The sequence below is a fragment of the Perna viridis genome, chromosome 9, assembly GCF_037379345.1.
Source record: "Perna viridis isolate PV_CMFRI_1.1 ecotype Kerala chromosome 9, ASM3737934v1, whole genome shotgun sequence".
Classification (NCBI taxonomy): domain Eukaryota; kingdom Metazoa; phylum Mollusca; class Bivalvia; order Mytilida; family Mytilidae; genus Perna; species Perna viridis.
The window spans coordinates 19,943,361-19,964,664 of NC_142453.1; the positions used below are offsets into that span (position 1 = coordinate 19,943,361).

Below are 21,304 nucleotides of genomic sequence, written 5' to 3' on the forward strand. Positions count from 1 at the left end.
GAAGACCGTTTTATAGATATGCGGTTTTCGAGTAAATTTTGATAAGCATAAAGATACAACATCACATTTTCATCTTCAATTTCATCTAAATGTTCAAATAAACTATCATCAGGGATAACTGCATCGTCCATTAATTTCTTTCTTGCATTCATATCTCCAACAATTGTTGGAATACACTCAAATTTGTTACATATATCGATCATTTCGACCTCAAGTTCATTAAATGCTTCATTACTGGAATACCTTGTATTTTCAGGTGGACAATACATACACCCAATAAGTAGGCTTATATCAGAACCAATCAATTTATTATCAACAATTATCCACTGTACAAATTCAGATTTAAAATTAAAAAATTTTAGAAAATGTTCAAAAACTTTCTAATAGCAAATTATTATTCCACCATACTTTTTATCACATTTCGATCTGTATTTAGCAAAATAGCTATACCCGTCGGGCATATTCAGAAAATCAAAATCGTCTGTTTTAGATTCTAAAAATATAAGTATACCATTTTCCACAATAAGCTCCTTAAATTCAGGAGATAGTAGTTTAGACCTTATTCCACAAACATTAAGACAGACAAAGTTAATATTTTGGGCATTAAACTGACTACCTGACAAGTTACTCCTATTACGGAGCTTGACCTAGCTATGTTTCTGCTGCTTACCCTGTTTTGCAGAAGAAGACGGGGTAGTGGTGGAACTTAGGTTGCGTGTAGTTCGCATAACCGGTGTATGTACAGTGGCTTCAGTCAGTGACTGGAAGTTTGACATGAAACTATACAATTGATCAAAAATTTTATCTATACCTTTACCACTTACGTGAACACCACTAGGGTCATTAACATCATACAAAGGTCTTGGTGTATTACCATTGTCACAAAAAACTCCATGAATGTCGACTAGTGACACTGATTTGTCTATTTTACATAACTTTGTAATAATGGAATTTACAGCTCTTGTGGTCTCATTTATCATGCATTAAAATACTGTCTACTTCAACTACTACTTTACTGTATTTCTACTTTACATATACCGTATGTCGGAACTTACGGACCAATGTCATTTACAAAAAAGTATCAATTTTACATAAAATACTTATGAAACGGGATTTATGACAAGTTTTAAAAAAACTCGACAATTATGATAAATTTAAAAGAAGTACCTTAACACCATTGCCATGTTTTTCCCACGTCTCAGTGATTATAAAAGCAAGCCTAAGACAAAAGCCACAGTTCGTATACATCAGATTTTATATTTGTTAATATTTTAATAGTTCTTTTACAACCTCAATATGTATATTGTTAATTGCTATACTAAGAGGGGAAGTTCCTTTGTCTGTACATTTATGTATATCTGCTGAGTGCTTGATCAGTTCAATAACGATTTCAATACGTCCCTTTTCACAAGCCAGATAGAAAGAAGTGCTACCGTTATTGATAGACTGATTGATATCGATATCTGTATATTTTAATAATTCTTTTACCACGTCTAAGCGATTATTGAAACACGCAAAATGCAAAGGCGACAATCAGTATTTTGTAGACTTTGTTACATTTGCTAAATTTTGTATCAGTTCTCTTACAACCACAATATGTCCGTTTTGACTTGCTACATGAAGAGGGGAAGCTCCATCAACTGTACATTTATTTATATCTGCTGAGTGCTTGATCAGTTCAATAACGATTTCAATATGTCCCTTTTCACAAGCCAGATAGAAAGAAGTGCTACCGTTATTGATAGACTGATTGATATCGATATTTGTATATTTTGACAATTCTTTTACCACATCTAAGCGATTTTTGAAACACGCTATATGTAAAGGCGACCACCCGTCTTTTGTAGACTTTGTTACATTTGCTGAATTTTGTATCAGTTCTCTTACAACCACAGCATGTCCGTTTTGACTTGCTACATGAAGAGGGGAAGCTCCATCAACTGTACATTTATTTATATCTGCTGAGTGCTTGATCAGTTCCCTAACGATTTCCATATGTCCCTCCTGACAAGCCAGATAAAGGGAAATGCTACCCTCATTGATAGACTGATTGATATCGATATCTGTACATTTTGACAATTATTTTACCACATCTTATTGATTTTGGAAACACGCTATATGTATAGGCGAACATCCGCCTTTTTTAGACTTTGTTACATTTGCTGAATTTCGTAACAGTTCTCTTACAACCACACTATGGTCGTTTTGACTTGCTATATAAAGCGGAGAAGCTCCAGAATCTTTACATTTATTTATATCTGCTGAGTGCTTGATCAGTTCCCTAACGATTTCAATATGTCCCTCCTGACAAGCCAGATAAAGGGAAGTGCTACCGTTATTGATAGACTGATTGATATCGATATTTGTACATTTTAATAATTCTTTTACCACGTTTAAGTGATTTTTGAAACACGCTGCATGTAAAGGCGACCATACGTCTTTATCAGACTTTGTTACATTTGCTGAATTTTGTAACAGTTCTCTATCAACCACAACATGTCCGCTGTAACGAGATGCTCCGTTGTCTGCACATTTATTTGTGGATGCTGTTGCGTTCTTAATCTGTTCCCTTACGATTTCAATATGTACCTGTTCACCAGCCATATATAACGGAGTTGTGTCGTCACTGCTACTACCGTCAATATCTATGCGATCAGTCATTAAGATGTCTCTACTTTTACCTATAGAGTTGTTGAAACTAGCAATTTGATTCTTGTTTTCACTATTTGTTTTGATTGCACAGCTATTTTCCATTCTGTCCTCATCATGGGCGTCTTTTGTAATTCCAGTAGTGCCCTTTGTCTTTTGAATATTTCTGTTTTTTTCATGTATTTTTTTAAAGTACTCTTTAGTGTTCATCTTTTGTTTGTCAACCATTACTTCTATTATATTAAGAGAAATAGGATACTTAATGTTAGCTTGCAAAAAGAGCTTGTATAAACATATGTCACAATTTTAGTTAAGAATATAACTGTAATCATTTAATGTCACAAAAACATGGTTGTTAAACCATGTTAAGATTCATCGGTACCTTTCAACAAGTATGGAATTAATTTCACTCTGACTTCAGACACACCAGAACATGTATAGCATCACCTAGATATGATACAAGAGTTTTTTTCTGCATTAACGTCGGAATAAACAGATACCTGTGACTCACTTGATGTGGTCCACTCACAATTGTAAATGCCCAACTGTGTATATGTGGCTATTCTCCATCTATTGTCAAACAAGTCAATGTAAAAATTAATGGGTTTTTCTCAGAACATTTTCTCAACTTTGTTTATTTTAGCAGTCTCTACAGAATTAATCAAATTAAAACAACAGTAGTCAGAAAGTTTTTGATAGAATTGTACCAACATTGCTCTAACTATTTTATATGTAAGGGGTGTTATGCCTTGAACATTTACTGAAAACAGGTGTGTCTGTTGACCGAGTGAAATATGTGGTAAAATTAAGGCGTTATTTGTTGAAAGTTAACGATGAACTTTAAGCCTTAAATACACCTACAATCGTTTTTTTTTAAATAATGGATGGTGGATATTCAAGTTTTCTTTAAATAAAAAAACAGCAACATATGACATTAATACGGTATGATATAATAAGGCAGATGCTTTAAAATACTTTGCAAACAAAATGCATTATACGTGCACTTGTTTCACACTATAAACATACATAAATAAGTGCCGACTATTCACACAATAGTGAAAACATCTAGCTGTGCAGTAGAATATAACACCGACACAAATCGACATAACAAAACTATGTCTATCGTTCAGAAGACTCATTTTTTTTACAAATTGCTTTTTACATTTGATGAACAAAACGAAATTAATGTCGAATTCGTAAACAATGAAAATCGACACTTGACCAGAGAACTTTGATTTTTTTACATGTAATTCTATTCAATAACAACTTACGTTCATGCCGTTCTCTGCTGGTTTGCCACTTTAGACTACTTGAAACTGTTAGAAAAAAAGGCAATACTGTGAAACGGTTTATTCGTCACCAATTTCCTTCGTTTAGGGAAACATATCATTTAGTTGATTCTTGGATTCGTGAATTTATCATCTCTATCAAACAAACGAATGGGAAATTTCCTTTTCGTTAGGAATGACTTTGGGTAGTTTACCGAATAAATGTAAAATAAAAACATTTGAACCCCGCAAACCATAGTACTTTCACCGTATTGTATGCATTTTAATGGACAATATGTTATATAAATTGTATCAGAAAGCAACGACTTGAACATTTGACCCTACCAAGTAAAATCCGTTTGCAGTTTAAAGAGCACTTATTCGAAAACTCATTTTATCACAACTCGATCAAGCGTTGTTTGGGAGTTAATTTTTGTGATAAATTCTTACTTCGGTTTCAAAAATGCTTTAGAATATAACAAGATCACACAAATTGTTTCTCCATAACTAAAAATTATTATCAATAAAATCAAAATGAATACTGAGACTTTATTTGCATGTCATTGAGCCCCAATCTCTTTAAACACACATACCGTATTTGTAAACATCTAAAAAAATTCTTTTACATATTCATCAAACTGAAATGCTTGACATTTTATTGAATATATCTAACTGAACAATAATTGGTACTATTTTATTTTAATATAAACTAGTCAAAATTGATATCGCGCTTATTACAATCTTTTGAGTTGTTTTATTATTAAGTTATTGCATTCTTAAGGCGATGAACTTTGTTTAATTTAATGTTTTTCATTGTGGTTGTGAATCTGTAGGAAAAAGAATAAATGCATGCATATAAAAACTTTTGTGTTACTTCAATTATTGCACGGAAACATTTTTTACCAGATGCCAATACCTTAAAACATTCTACAAATATTTTTTTCCAGATTATTGAGCAATGCAACTTAGATGACTTACAAACTATGACAAATAGAAGCAGTGTTCCGAGTACCATCAATGCTGCGTGTTTCTTCCCTACAATCAATGCAAATGATTAATTACCTGTCTTACCAATATCAAGATAGACCCTGCATGTTATACTGTGTAACAATAGGGCATTTTCTGAATAGGTATGTACCAGAATATCTTGCTTCAGTCATTAATGCACTTACCCACAAATAACACTTCTTGCATATTATTATAGGAAACAGATGAATTTAACTATACAAATAAAATGTTTAAGACATTATCTTTTTACGATGACGAAATTTAGTATGTTTTATTCAAATTGTGATGATTTCTTATTAGAAATATTATGAGGTTTGCCTTTGTACAATAGACCATTTCAAGCTCAAAATATCTCAGATGTCGACGAACGTGGTCAAAATATCCTACACAGAAACATGTCACTCATTCAAATTGTTGGTTTTTGGGGATCGGTCGAATTTCCATATATTGCATTTTGGAATAGACGTTAATCACGCATGAACTGCCAAATGATGAGTGAAGAAAGTCTACATTTGACTAACTTTTATATATATCCATATTTATTTTCAAAGGTTTATTTCAAAGGAACATATATATGTTGTAGTTGATACAAACCAAAAAGAATAACTTTGTATAGAAATATATTTTAGCAACGGACAATTTCGAATTTTCCAAATTCAATACATATTTTATGTATTTTATGTATTTTATGTATTTTTTTTTTTTTTTTTTTTTTTGTTTCCATGAAGAACAGGTAACCCCAAATTTATTTTGATAGATAAAAAAGCACGTCAAAAATGTGGTTATCGTGATTTTAATGTTGAAAAAATGTACACCATGTTTTCTATGTAAAAATGCATTTTGACATCATGTGTAATTACTGATATTTTATCCCATAAAAGGTAAAAATCATATACTTGGTACTCATTTACTTATCTGGTTATAATGCTGTACGATGTTTTGTCCCAAAAATTTCCAGGCGCTTTGATCAACTGTGAATTTTAGGTGTACTTAATATGTAATATGTTTTTATTTGTCGTGTCACAATACTATAATAAGGGTGCTTTGTTTAGTTTATTTTAGTTTATTTTTAAGAAAACTCAGCCTCAAATTACTGCGTAACAGGAGTAAATGCATATAAATATACATATAAATATTACAAAATATCAATCACATACATGTACGAAGACAAAAACAATGAGTCATTACATGAACATACAAATGATAAATCAATTTAACAACTTTTGATTTTTTTAATGAAAACTGATAAATTTATCAATACTTTTACATTACAAAATTTTAACATACCATACATTTTCCTCTATTAGGATACCTAATATAATAACTCGGAATACATGTTCTTCTCATATCTAAAACTATACTGTTATTACATTCAAATAAATAATGATATTCGTCCCCAAGACAAGATCCACATACTGTACACAATCTTTCGTCCCTTGGTATATTCCGCCATCTACCAGTTTCAATAGAAAATTTAATATTACAAACCCTTAATTTACGAATATGTACCCGTTGCCCCGATTTTAGTATTAACAGATAAGGTTTCAATCGAAATTCGTGTTTAAAATTAGAGTAATATTCCCCTCTAGATGAATTGATTGTTCATATCGGTGAACCATCTTTGGATAAAATGGTCTTGGAGACGCTGTTTAATATACGTCTTTAAAAAGTTAAAATTGACATTTTCTTGAATATTCCATATTTCACTATAAACACAATCATCAAATATAGACTTTATATAATTAATCCACTTAAAATTAAAATCATTATGTTCTCTTAAGTACAGTAGTAATTCGTATAATTTTCCTGACAATTCATTCTCATTAGAAGCTACTCTATGCCATAAATACACCATTTTTAATCTAATATGTACTTCAAGTGAGAATCTATCAAGTTCCCCATCAGCCATAAAATTTGGTGTAGATGATCTTATACCAAATATGCGTTTACAAAGTTGAAGATGTGATTTTTCAACAGTAGCCTTATTTTCAAACCACCATATTTCTGCAGAATATGTTAAAACAAGAACAAGATATTTCTTGTAAACTTTCATTTAAAAAAAAATTACCACCTTTGTTTTTGTTACATTTACACTTAAGTTCTAATATGAACAATATTTTTTAAAAGAAAAGACAGTTTTTTTTTTTGTAATTCTGATGCTGACATCTACGGAATTTTCATCTAGATATTCCTCCAAGTCGATAAGGTATAAGGCCCGGAGAAAGGGGGATAACACGGGAAAAAGACTAACTGTTTTTAATTCCCCATTTCTTACACAAGACTTAATGTCCGTTTACATGTTTAGTATAACATTAAACGTTTTCCCACCAATATTATTTTTAATCAGTCTACGCTTTACGCCATAAACCCACCCTCCATACCGTATCAAACGCTTTTCTAAAATCCACAAAAGCACAAAATATTTTTTCTCGAACTCACATACAATGAAATTAATGCATGCATGACAAACATGCTATCTTGAACTGAATAGCCTTTTCGAAAACCACCCTGGGCATCCGTAATTAAACCAATTTCGTCCGACAACTCGGATTTAACATAGACGTAAACACTTTCCCCAAGTTTGAGGTCAGGTACATTGCATGGTAATTATCTATGTTATATGCGTCACCTTTGTTTTTTGTATAACGGTTTAATAATTCCGATCAACCAAGAATCGGGGACAATTCTTGGGTTAAACATTTTCAAGCAAGTCATTAATTGTTTTCAAAGGTAGCACCAGATACCGAAGCATTATTGACGTGAAGACTGAATTCACCAAGCGTTTTACCATTAGAATCACCTAAAAGTAAGGTTTTACCACTTGTAACAGACACATTTACATCGAAATTTGAGTCATCATCACCATGTAGCGATATACCCATGCCTCGCCTTCCTTCAATTATTTCGTCAGCGTATTGGCCTATTTCTCTCCTGGTTTGTTCATCGTGCATAGCCTAACAGTTACGTTTAACGTGTCCAGTCAATTTACAATAATTACACACGACCTCCTCAACACAATTCTTTGCCAAATAGCCTAACTGGTGACAATTCTAGCACTTACGTAATGAAGATGGTTTGTCTTTACACTTAAAAGAGAGGTGGTCTGTGCCCTCACAGAATTTACATGCGGTTCTATTAATGTCAGCAAATAGTCTAACGTCATGCCAAAAAATACTTTATAAGGCAAAAGAGGTACACAGTTGAGCAATTGTGAATATCTTGTACTATTTTCAATGTTAGTGTCTTTGATAACATCTCGTTTAATAGAACCTTTTATTACTTGACCAAACTTTGTCATGTTAGTTGCAACGAACGTGTCGATATTTTCATAAGGAATATCTTTAACTGTGACATTTGTTAAATGTTTAACAACGTCAACAAAACTGACTGACCTTTCTCGAATTGTAATTCCCACATTCAACAATAAATCCTTCTGAGATTTCTCCTTTATAGAAACTACACAATTTTTCTCAGTTAGCTGTATAGTGTTTATATTGTCTCTCGAAACTACAGACTCGACAGCATCTAATATTTCTGTGTGATTTAAATCATTAAAAGATCTCGTAGAAAAATGGATAGATAGATCTCTGCTTACTTCGCTCATATAGGACTATAAACTCTTGTCAGTCCAGAGCAAAGGATCACAACAAATCAATACACAATACCTATGTTTACGTTAAGTCTGGTACGGAATACCAAAACAAAGTTCATTATTATACAAACTAACTATTGGTCCACATATTTACAAAATTTCTAACTCCAAAGTGCATTAGAACATCCTTAAAAAGAGGATTATTTCAGGACCCGAAAAAAATCTACCATTGTTACCAGGGGTCGATAACTCTATCAATAGATATGGGAGTATTGTGTTGACGAATTTTAATGGTCAAATTATCAATGATAAAACTTTTGTATTTTATATTGATTCGAATAAATATTCGAAGGGTGTTTAATTTTATCAAACAATAGGTAATTTTTTTTCGTATAATTGCCAACAGTCCTAAATAACCGTTAATAGTTTCTATAAATAGATCTTCAGTAAACTCAATTCTCGTAATTCATTCTTTTAAATACTTAACAATGATCTCTTATAAAGGCAACGCTTGTCAACTTGTTTATAACAAGCGGAATCTTCACACGAGTTATTTCTTTTCTTTCTTAATCTTCAATGTCTAAATAGCAAACAAATTGCGTCGAATGATAGGGGGTATTCGGTGCACATTTGATTTACTTTTTAATATAAATTATGAATGTCCGGTTTTTTATCAGAATTCGATGTGTAATTTGATTTCCTAATCAATTATAAGCAATTGATGTAACATTATTATAAAAAAAGCATGAAGGAGATTCAAAATTCCAAACCTTCTGTTCCACAATATGCAATTTTAATTATTCATGAATGAGATATTCCCGGAAACTTACCAATTTGTCGACTGTTATACTTTGTTTTACCATTCTGTCTGTCATATGTCAGGTTTTTGCTGAAACAAAACAATATAATACTTGTTTGAAGCAAACCTTAAATCTCAAGTTATTTTTGTGTGTGTGTGTGTGTTTCAAAATTCAAATTTTAATTGGATTCCATGACACATACAAGAGCTCTATTTCACCTTACTCACTAGTATTCCAAGAAGGGCAATTTAATTGAATTTATTTTAAATATCACCAATTCCAAAGAGAATAATTCTAACTCTAAAATTGTTTTGTGGTTGAAGTGAATTTTAAACTAAACTGTCTGCACACATTATTTTATCCATAAAGATTGGCAGTTCTTTATCATACATGTACCAAGGAAGAAAACTAAAATTAATGTTAAACATTCAGGGGGGATTGGGTGGTAACCTAATTTGAAATGACACTACTTTTTATATCAATAATCCGACTGAAATTAGACCTTGATCTGTATTCAATGATACTTTTTAGCTGCACGAAGATCGTCTTATATATTTTAAAGCTACTTTCTGGAATTTTTGTGGAGATGGGCCAAATAATAAAACGATCAGACGGACAAATGGGCTCGATATTTAAGTAGGGTAACAAATACCTCAGCATTTTCTGTGGCTTGGTGTAAAAAGTAGTTTAATAATCATTTTGACTCACATAATACGATTTCAGATTCATTATTTGTTTTATTCAAATTAATTCAACCTTACCTTTCTTCAGCTATTGGAATCAAATTTGCGTCAACCCCAAATTTTGGGTTGTTTCCTAGAAAAAGAAAGAATTTTTATTTGCATACAAAATGAGGTGAAAACATTAATAGCTAAATATGCATTTTCTTCCTACTTGTAATTTTATAGAATTTCGATTGATTAGAAGCACTTCTTCACAAATCCCATATAACTGTGTGTTATTATGGCATATGCCATTGTGTAACTTATCCATTTCCTTTCCATGTGTAACGTCACGCATTTATTACCACTAACGAAATATCTATTTCAAAAATATCAGGAGATTTACGTCTCTTGTTTACTTTTTAGTATTAGAATAATGCTTGAAATATTTCATAGCAACATGAGAAACACTTCCTTTTTTCAAACGAACTTTGATGAGTATCCTTTTAAAGTAAAATAGATTAACATATCTTTGTGCGCGATATGTATGCATATGTACCACGGGAAATGCAAATTAACTTTATCGACGTCATGAAGTTTTGAAGGCATCAACAGCGAATATGCGCCGAAGTCAAAATCGTAATATTATTCGAAGACAAAAAACTCTGTACATTTATAGTATCTGTGTGGTTCTACCGACCCGGTTCTACTGAAGGTAGATTCTTACACGTACTTAGAAACGACTCGATTTCTCTAATTTGTAACAATATCAAGAAGGCGAAAGAAAACAATTACTATAAGGTAGCCATATGGAGTATTTTGGTTCCTCAGATGTAAAAATTTCATAAACTATTTATAGTACCACATGCTTCCAAAAGGTGGCTATTAACTGAAAATTAAGGCATTACTATTATAACAGGAAATGATCGTTAGCCTTATTTCAACAGCCTTTGAAGTGAGATGATGTGTTTTGATACCTCAGAAGAATAGAATCTATCAGCAATGAGTTCCTTGAAAATGCAGGGATATCATAGTATTTATCTAGAATATGCATATATAAATGATCATGAATTTCGTTTTTATCAGTTCTTTTTATCTTTTATATTGACTATATATATTTTGCTAACTACAGATGAAATCAGTTATAACCTCTCACAACACTGCCCAAGAACTATCGGCAGAACAGTTGTATGACAAATTTAGGACTGGTGTATGATAGTTCTAGAGCCAGCTCTTCTGATAGTTCTAGCAGTACGTGCCGGCTATTGTAGATTTGGCTCATAAACCATTCTCGTAGAACTGGATCTCGTTCCACTGTTCCGGTAGAGCTTGCTCTAAACACAGAACAGTTCTTGTAGAGCTGGCTCTAGAAGTAGATTTGTTCTCGAAGAGCTAGCTATAGTAATAGAACAATTTTTGTTGAGCCTGTTCCTCTGACAGTTCTCGTAGAGCTGTCTCTAGAAGAACTGCTCTTGTACTAGATTTGCAAAATGGTTAGAACGAATATAACTACATTTAGTTAATCAAAGGTTGTAACAAATTACTTTTAATTTTATCGTGATGATAGTGACAAAATTAAATACAATTCAATACATTTCTTTACCCCGAGTGTTTTTTTTTTTTTCACGAGACTCTTCTTAATAAAAATAAATATAAGAAATAAATATTTCGTCCGGAAAACCCTCGTAAATATTTAACAATGTGTCAATGTCAATTTTTACAATAATTATTCAAATTTAATGTTAATGCATGTTATACCTAAAAAAGTTACATATTCACATCTTCTATTTCGAAATACTATGGCGATGTGTCAGTTTTTAGCACTTATTTTTACTCTTCATGTTAAAAGAATGCTACCAAATTGATACACCAAAAACAATAACAGTATATAATTACCTTCAACAAGGATTTTTTTAATGGTATTCCAATATTTGAGGGTTCTCATTTAATTTTATAGCATTTCATCCCATTTTGAGATTTTCAAAGAAAAGTCAATTGCTCCCAGTCATGAATAATAATACTAAGAATTGCTATATAGCCCTGTGCAGGTCCGGCATGCACCAGCGCTAAGCTTGTCGTAAAAGGCGACTAAGTAGTGCTCAAAACCTAGCCGGGGGCTAGGCGCTCTGCCCACAGAGCAACTGGTATGTGCGCCCCAGGTGGTGGAATGGGGTACCCCTGGCGTGTTACATGCTGGAGTTGTCAGGCTATAATACAAAAAACCTGACCGGAAACCATAGTGGTGCACCGTGTTGGGAAAGATGCCACGTTCCTCTCACGTTAAAGAATCCTGCTGTGGTATTCGATAAGAGTAGGAACCTTTGCGCTTCGCCACAGGAGGCTAAATTGCCCGACCCTAACCATCCATCCCTTTTTTCTTGTGGTAATCAAAATTTGTCGACACTATTGTCCATGTGTCCCATGCTTTTTTTTCATTTCATTATCATCATTTCATGTTTATGTTATCATCCCTTTCATGTTCATCGCCTGAATATAGCTGACATGTTGCTGCTCGGGCGTTAAACCCCAACAATCAATCAATCAGAATTGCTTACATATTTATGTCTAAAAGTATTCTTACAAACTGATACATAAAAAGCAGAGAATGATTAACTTTTATTTCCATATTTTAGGTATTAACAAAGGTAATATATATTGACATATGCCCCTTTAAAATAATAAACGTCTAATCTTGTGTTGGCTAAAGGAATGAGCAAGTCATTTAAGACAATTTAAATGACGGTAGGTGTCAATAAAGTCGTAGAAAATATTTTATTCAAATTTTAACAGTATGTTATTTATGTGACGCCGAGTATAGACATATACTTGTTTTCCCTTGACAGAAAATACTGAACATTCTTAACACACTCTTAACACTACTGAATCGATGTTGAGTGAAGCTACTTAATGTACTGAAATTGCTCGTGACAACTCTTAACGATATATACTGAATTTGCACTGAATTGACACTGAAAAGAGACTGAAACTCTTAAAACTGCTGGAATTAAATGTGTTAGGTATTTTTCAGTAGATGTTAAGTAGGAAATGGCCGATTCAGTACAAAAATTTGGCTACTAGTGCACACTAGAAAAAAAGTAAAAAAAAAAAATAGGTCTAAATGTATCTATTTTATAGCTTTTACAGCTCGTGGATCGTTATAGTGCATCTGCACCATGAAAACTTATTTATTTATGATTTTAGTCACTTTATGTTCTTTGTTGTGTATCTCTGTTTTCCATGTCTGGTCTTTGTCCCTGGATTTTTTTTTTGCAGGAAAGTAAAGTGCTTGCACTCATCAATGATACTCAGAATTACTATATTTCTCTTCTTTTCTGATATATATTTTTGAACTTTTTATGGTTGATTTGTTAAACATAAATCTTTTACTAGCAAAATTATAAGACGTTTCACAGTTTTCAGCCCTTATTAAATTTATCGTTTCATGTCAAAAGTATGCTAACAAGCTGACATACAAACAAAGAAATAAACAATAAATATTTCAAGCTTTTATATATTGAAGTATGAAAGCAAATTTTAAGCTATCACACAAGCAAAATTACTGGAGTATATCCAAATGCATTCAAATTAAAGCTTTTCGTCCAATTTTGAGATTTTCGGAGAAATATATTGGTAGTTACACAAGATTAATGGATTTCATATCTTAAATATTTGGTGGGTAATTTTACATTTCTAATTTCTTCGGGGACAAAAACTTTTAGACACTGTTAGTCTACATGTATCTGTTTAAGTTTAAAGTACTTGTCAATATTTCATTCCAATTCATGAATATGAATAGTTTTTATTGGAAAAATAAAATTATAAGTTAAATTGCGAATTTTTTAAAAGGAAAAATATAGAAAACAAAAACGATGAAGCGTACGATTGTTTGACCAACAATATCACTACGAGTGTGAATGTTAGACAAATATACACATCAATGGAAATCTCCTTTTCGTAAGGAACCATAGTTCGTGGTTGGACCTACCAACGAAAACCACGAAAATTGGTACCCAACGAACAATAATACTTTCGCAGTAGTGTATAGATTGACGAGAACTGCATCAAAAGACGGATCTTGGTTATCTTTCAATTCTAGCAGAGCCGGCTCTCGTAGAGTGTTCTCATAGAGCTGGTCCTACGAGAAAGATTAAAAAATCTACCATACTTTTAGACCTGACCTACAGCCGGCTGTTCTTACAGTTTGGTTTAAAATTTCGATAACCATGTATAACATATTGTAATAGTTTGAAGCTGTAAAGCTTCATTAAACCCTATTTACTACATCTTGTTCATTCCCTTTCTTTCAATGCACACATAGATGTTCAACTTTCACACCAGTATAACATTTCAGATGTACCCAACACACATCACGCTGCGTCCGTTTAAACATGATGAGAGGCGCAATATTTTTTTAATAATATATTGGGAAACTTCTTACAAAAACACAAAACTCGTCAACTGTCAAGTCATTTTATAATCAGGCATACTTCATTATGCTGATGACATCGAACTAATGCTCCAAGTCGGCTTCATATCTTTACTTCCTATTAGAGGTCGATTGAAAGATAAAACTCTTGACAGAAAAATATACGACACACATGATGACTTCTCGTTCCTAATTATCAACTTTCCATTCTTCTGAGGCAACATCCCAAAATCACCTGCATATGGAGTTTTCATATCACAACTCATATGATAGGCAAGAGCTTGCTAACATAACGCAGACTTTGTGTACCGATCAAGACTACTTTAAATGCAGAAACTAGACATGTTTACGTTTCAAAAGATTAAAGTCATCACTACATAGGTTTTATGGGCGTCATCATGAACTCGTTGATATTTACGACCAGTTTTTACCATTTTATTTCATCGATTTGTTCACCGTGTAAAAGGTTTCCTTTCCTCTTACATCAAGGTCTCACTAACCACTTCCGGGTCAACTGGCCACCCCCAATGTAGTACCAAAACCACACTGAACCTAGAAATAGGCATTGTAAGTGCAATATTTGTGTGTATTCTGATCAAAAGTGTCAAAATAAAGTTGAGAATATGTACTTTAAAATCATATGTGTAATTTACTTCAAAAGTGTATGAGTATTGTTTACATGTGTGAGTAATTTGCCTCCATGCTGTAAGTTAGCAGAAAAGGTAAAAATGTTGATTTTCAGTAGTTTTATTCAAGAAAATTTTGTGAAGAATTTCTACGGTCATCATACCATCAGAATGATAATTTTGAAAGCCTATTTTTAGGCTTCACAATGGTATGCAACTTTAAGGTGTCATTTGCCCTAGAAGTGGTTAGTGAGACTCTATTCTACACGTGACATTGAATGGGCATCCCGGTTGGTGTTTAAAACTCATGTTTTGAGACCAGTCGGATAACTGTTAATTAATTTAGCCTCCGATCATAATTAAAATCAATGTTGCTTGTTTTTTTTTTTGTTTTTGCTTTTTTCTACTGGTAAAACAACATTCTTGTTAAATATAGTAGACATACATACATATACTTAGTCCTCCACATCTACAGCATCAATAATAATTTTAAAGTTAAAATTTCAATTTCTGGAGTATGAATCAAGGTATTTGGTGCCTTTAGAAAAAAAAATTACAGAAGGATTAGTTTGAAACGTTGTCATTATCTTCCGTTATGATGTGACGACTGGAAAGCAATATTTGAATAGAGAAATGTGGCAAGAACAATCGGGTGGTTTAGCCTTCGAATTGAATAGCATTTATACAGTGAAATACTAGATGCAAAAATATAGTATTATGAATTCGGTACGGACCTGTCTATGAAATGCTTTTTTTTTTTATCCGTGACTGTATTATAATGGGGGATGATAGCCAAATTATGGCATCTTAACATTTGAGTAGAGGAAGACATGTATGTTTTATACATCTTAAACGGGTCGTATTTAGAGTATCGTTGTAGGGCGCTCTCAATAGCCACTGGGATAGATAGACCGATATGCACGACCGCAAATACCGTGTATGGCAGAAGATGTCATTTTTGCAAATAAGGTGTCGAAGAGGATGATGATCTTTTTTTGATCTTCAGCTTTTTTACATAATGACATTCAGTATTATCTGATCATGTAGGCTTCTATCTTTATACAGGATTTTGTCACATTAGATTTAAGTAACCATTTTACCAGCATTGTGAAGTTTAATGATATTCAGTTTTACCAATCATATGAACCTTTCAGTTTTTACCATTTCAGTTATTCGACATCAAGGCTAGCATTTTCCGAGAGAATGTGATGTTTATGAAAAAAGCCGACCTTATGCACGAACGAACGACTTCTTGAAACGATACTGCACTACATGCAAAGACAATTATGATAAGGAAAGGCAAATATGATATTCAGCTTCCATTTTACTTTTACTGGATAACTTAAAGCAACATATTGTTTTACCCAGAATGTTTGGATTTCTGTAGCATGTACAGTCTTCATCGGAAGGTACACAGAAGTTTCCATGTTTTGGTGTAAACAGAAAAGTGTATCCACTGTCGCCATTACATTTACACCCAACATCTCTAGCTGATGTTCCATTATTATAGATGAGCTGTCCTTCTTCGTTACAATTTGACTTAAGAAATGCACAGTCAGTAAGATCTTTTCTCCAAAAAATATAGGGCTGATATCGCAGTGGCTCACATTCTTCCTTATCATAGCCCGGTCGAAACACATATTTATAGCCTACAAAACATGTTAGAATATATGGTTACAAGCAAAAATGTTAACCGACATTGAACTTACATAAATAGTTTGCTCGCCATTCATTAGTTAGTATTACTTTTTGTCAAGAGAAAAGCATCAAAATTGCTTAATGTTTCAGCTTAAAATGTCAATATGTTTGGCATATGTTCTGGTGTTTCACAAGCATTTATTGTCCATATTTGTGTTGGTTTTATATTGCAAATACACGAAATTAAGTACTTAAGACAAAGTAAAGTATTAATACTCACAAATATGACAAATACATCATTGTAATATTCGAATAAGCGTAAAGAGATATGAAAAAGTACTACGTATGATTTATTACAGAACATCATAACAATGTTGGCTGTGATATAAAAATAAGGATAACTAACTAACCTATTCCGATTGGTCTTGTTTGATAACAATCATCCTCGTATCTGTTTTCAAGAGCATTTTTTAGACAGGCATAATTCTCAGGGGGAGTACAGACCGCCATGGAATATAGTCTCCTGTGAGATATATCGGGACACACAAAGTCATATCCATTCACTAAATACACGAACTAAAATAGAAGAGATAAAATTGAATTGTTGTTGACTAAGACTACATCAAATACAATGAAATGACCCAGTAAGACAGATGTTTTGTTTCGAATATTAGCAGTCATTAAAAACTTGTTAATGCGAAAAAGTTTGAAAGAACGTAAAAAAAACGGTTTATAAAATGATCAAATATCAGTTCCTACAATGTCATTTAAAATCAATTGATAAAACAAAAATCCACACATAAATGTATTCTTATTAAATATCTCTATTCGTCCTGCCCTGAAATAACAAACCAAAGTGCAACTAATGCTTAATTGCATGACATTCTAATGTATCATAACGCGTTTATGAACGGGTTTAAAAAGAAAAAAAAAGCATTTGTTGCAAATTTAAGTTACTTAACAGATACATCCTATGCAAAAAGCTAATATGGTGTAATAAAGCTTCCTTATTTCAAACTTACATCATAAATGACCAAAATCCACCAGTTTAACTTCATTTGAAAAACGGAAGTTTAGAACCTTTAATGTAAAATTCATTAAAATTACAATCATACGTAAAGAAGCGGAAATTAGGTATGATGTAATGCTTTAGGTATACCACAATCCTTAAGATGGTTGTCGGGCGTTCTACACATTATACGCAATTTTCCCAAGAATGGACAAGAAAACAAATGCTCAATAAAAGGAAATCTCGATGTAATTTTCTTATTTTATGACGTTAAAATGGATTTAAAATAACTTGTTAATCGTTCGATTATTTCAAGCTCCATTTTCGGAAATTTGATCAGAACAAAAATTATAATTTATAATAATTGTAATTATAAAGAAATTTGTAACTCACTTTAAGTTAACTCAAATTTCAAAGTATTTTTTTTATAATAAGGTCTTAATATTTAACAGTAAAGTTTCTAAGAGTTAATTTTCTTTTTAAATAACATTTGAAAGGTTTGTACTTTTTTTCATTTTTTTTGGTATGTTTTAAGCATCAATAACAAATAACTGAAGGCGATTTTGAATTATTCCAAACTATGAACAAATAAAATTTCTGGCTTCGTAATCTATGAAATTACCCAGTTCTACTATATGTTCATCTGATTTATACGAAGATTGTGCTGACAATTTGCGAAATATTTTTAAAAAGTCTTGTTACCTAAAGTTGTTTTTTTTTTCTATGCAAATAATTAATTAATTTGTGTGATACAATGTTCGTTCTTAAATGCGCCACGTTGTCACCTGCATAGCGCCTCTTTTCAAAACATATCTTTAAACTATTTTGAATGGTTTGTAGCTATGTAGACTTGAATTGGATTGACTTTCACAGAAATCGATTGAGGGGACCACTGTTTCGGGATTGGGACTTACTTAAAAATGCTTGATCTAGGCTTTTTATCTACGTAATCTATATATGGACTGATTTAAATAAATATTTGTTTAAAGATAAATACATATATATTTACCCTTGGATTGTAATGCTTTTCAGAGAACTCTTTCACAGGCGATTTTGGGATTGGGAGGATTAAAAACACTCAATTAAGGCTTATTGTCTGTTTTTTTTTTTTTTTTGACTTTACGTTCAAACTCTTATGTTTTCTCTTACAATCGATTTCTAGGTTTAGGTCAAGATAAGAGGCTGACATCATAGCGCCTGTAGTATCCTTTATCTCAAGACGTATCAAATCCCCGATTTTAGGATAAAGATAATATGTCATCTCTATATCAGAAATCTAGATTAAAGGATCTAGCCAAACGATATTCTTCCTTTCGGATTCGATCAGCTATAAAGTCAGCTTCATAAGAGTGAGGGAATAGGTCAGCAAGTAAATGAGTACAATTTGTTACCATTTAAATGCCGACCGTTTGTTGAAAAAAACATGTCCACCACACTGGACAAATATGTTGTCGATTAAAATTCCAGCATTTTGTTAACATCTTCCTCTCTATACATGGAAGTTGATTTGGAATTATTTTTACAAAGTATAAGGAATCTCTACCAAGAACTTTATATATATTGGTATCTAGGTGTACCATCTTTTTTTTAAAAAAAAAACAACGCTGTATAATGTTTTAAAGTCGGGAGTTTAACTGATTATGGAGAATAGAAGTATACAGTGTTGACAAATCATAGGTTTTAATGTTATTATATTCATATAATAGTCTTGAACTGATTGTCTCCAAAAGATCTTTCGAATTTTTCAGGATCCACATTGAGTTAATACCACCAAAAAGATTAAACATATTCTAGGTGCCAATGCCCCCAATGGAGCCTAAGTTTCACGGATGCTATCACTATCCAATAAATTGCGAGTTTGTAAGTTACATCGGTTATATGGTTAAGTATCATGCATGTCAAATGATGTCAAAGTGATCTTAATAACCGACTGCGTCGAAAAAAGACACATGTGACATAAAATACAACGTAAATCTAGGTCTATTGAAGTCATTGAAATGCATTGTTTTATGTTTTATAGCATTTAGTCAAAATAAAGCGGAGATTGTATACTTTTTGTTTGTCGTTTACTTCAAAAGTATGTGTGTATATTAATAGTTTCCTTATGTAAGTGATTTTACTCTATGCAGCATGTGATTTTCCGGCATATCCTGAATCATTCAATTGTAATATATGTTATGATCAATGTATCATTTACAAAATTGTTTAAATTCGTAGCTATGCATTATATATTTTCGGACATATTTTGTTCGAAGTTTTGCCATAATAAGCTTGAAAGACACCCAGATCAGGGTTTAGGATGTCATTAATGTGATCGCGACTTTCGTTAGAGAAACACATAGTCGATATCCTCTTACTTATGTTATGAGCGTGAATAAAAAAGACCTAAAAATTCACATTGGTACTCCAAAGATGTTTAATTTAATAGTTCAAGTAATAAACCAACGAAGGTACTGAGACTTAATTTCAGGGTATATTTAGAGAAACTGTATTTTATTCTGCGGGTACTTTCCAATAAATCATGAAAAATGAGGATACTATTAACTTAATGCCCTCTTACGTTTGCTATATAAGAGCAGTAACATGTCATTAAACATACTGCAAGGTACAATGTGTCTTAGGTAAGTTCCAAAGTATTGTTATACTCATTTTGATGTCAGAGAAAATTGGACTTTTTGAATGTGGATGAATCGAAATATCTTTTTTAACTCTCCTAACCAATAAAGTAAACGAAGGCCATATCAAAGAGTTAAATAACTTTATTTTAGGAAAGTTATAGGGCATTCGTTGAAATTTCTCCCTTATATAAAAATAGGAAATGTGGTATGATTGCGAATGAGACAATAAACAGCCAAAAGTCAAACAACAAACTTCTACAGGTCATCATACGGCAAAACCATTACCATAAAACAAGCTATAAAATGCCCCAAACTACTACTGATAAATGACAAACATTGACTTTTCTATAGAAAACAAAATAGAAAAACAAATAACAATGAACAATGAACATAAAAAACAACGACTCAAACTACAGGTTTCTGGCCTAGGACAAAGTATGTAGCGGGGTTAAACGTGTTTATGAGCGCTCCACCAAACCTACCCATGTTTTATTTTCAAACCAACATTTAATTGTTGGAAAAAACATAATTTTTTTAAGCCACTTTTTGGGTCTTTTATGGACACCTAGGTCTCTTAAAAGTTGCCCATTCTGTTTTAGAAATACAGTGGTAAATGGTAAAAATAACCTGTAAAGAAATGTGACCATTTATTACAGCTTAATTAAAATACTATAATTACTATAGTAAAAAGTTTTTTGATGTTCGTACATGTGCACTTTGTATGTATTTTGTTTAACAAAAGAAAGTACAAGAGTAACTATGTTCCGTCCTGACTGAGCCATTTGTTTTCTCGAACTTATGTAAACGTTATATAATCATTTCTTGTATAGATGGCAGTGATTTACCGAATGTGCCCTTTGTAAAAAAATATTGATAATTCTGTTATATAGTAATTAGTTTTTGTATAATTTGAATATATAAACATACATTGTCAGTCAAAATTGGGACCTTTATGTATTCCTTTTGGCAATTTTAACCATGACAGACACGGTCGCGTTGATCAGTCTG

The 21,304-nt window shown here is 32.2% G+C and overlaps 1 protein-coding gene across 1 annotated transcript in view; it reads right to left on the minus strand.

The window, feature by feature from the left end:
• Positions 1 to 21,295, minus strand: part of LOC148607241 (uncharacterized) — a 42,103-nt gene extending 20,808 nt beyond the window's left edge. The window contains exons 1-10 of the mRNA XM_088543509.1: positions 17,692 to 21,295; positions 17,080 to 17,245; positions 16,396 to 16,680; positions 10,079 to 10,133; positions 9,348 to 9,406; positions 4,896 to 4,952; positions 3,921 to 3,965; positions 2,112 to 2,882; positions 825 to 922; positions 58 to 326 (exon numbers count right to left, since the gene is read on the minus strand). Coding sequence (XP_088399635.1) covers positions 58 to 326; positions 825 to 922; positions 2,112 to 2,882; positions 3,921 to 3,965; positions 4,896 to 4,952; positions 9,348 to 9,406; positions 10,079 to 10,133; positions 16,396 to 16,680; positions 17,080 to 17,245; positions 17,692 to 17,727 — 1,841 coding nt within the window. The 5' untranslated portion in view covers positions 17,728 to 21,295. The remainder of the gene's footprint in view (positions 1 to 57; positions 327 to 824; positions 923 to 2,111; positions 2,883 to 3,920; positions 3,966 to 4,895; positions 4,953 to 9,347; positions 9,407 to 10,078; positions 10,134 to 16,395; positions 16,681 to 17,079; positions 17,246 to 17,691) is intronic.
• Between the last annotated feature and the right edge of the window lie 9 nt (positions 21,296 to 21,304).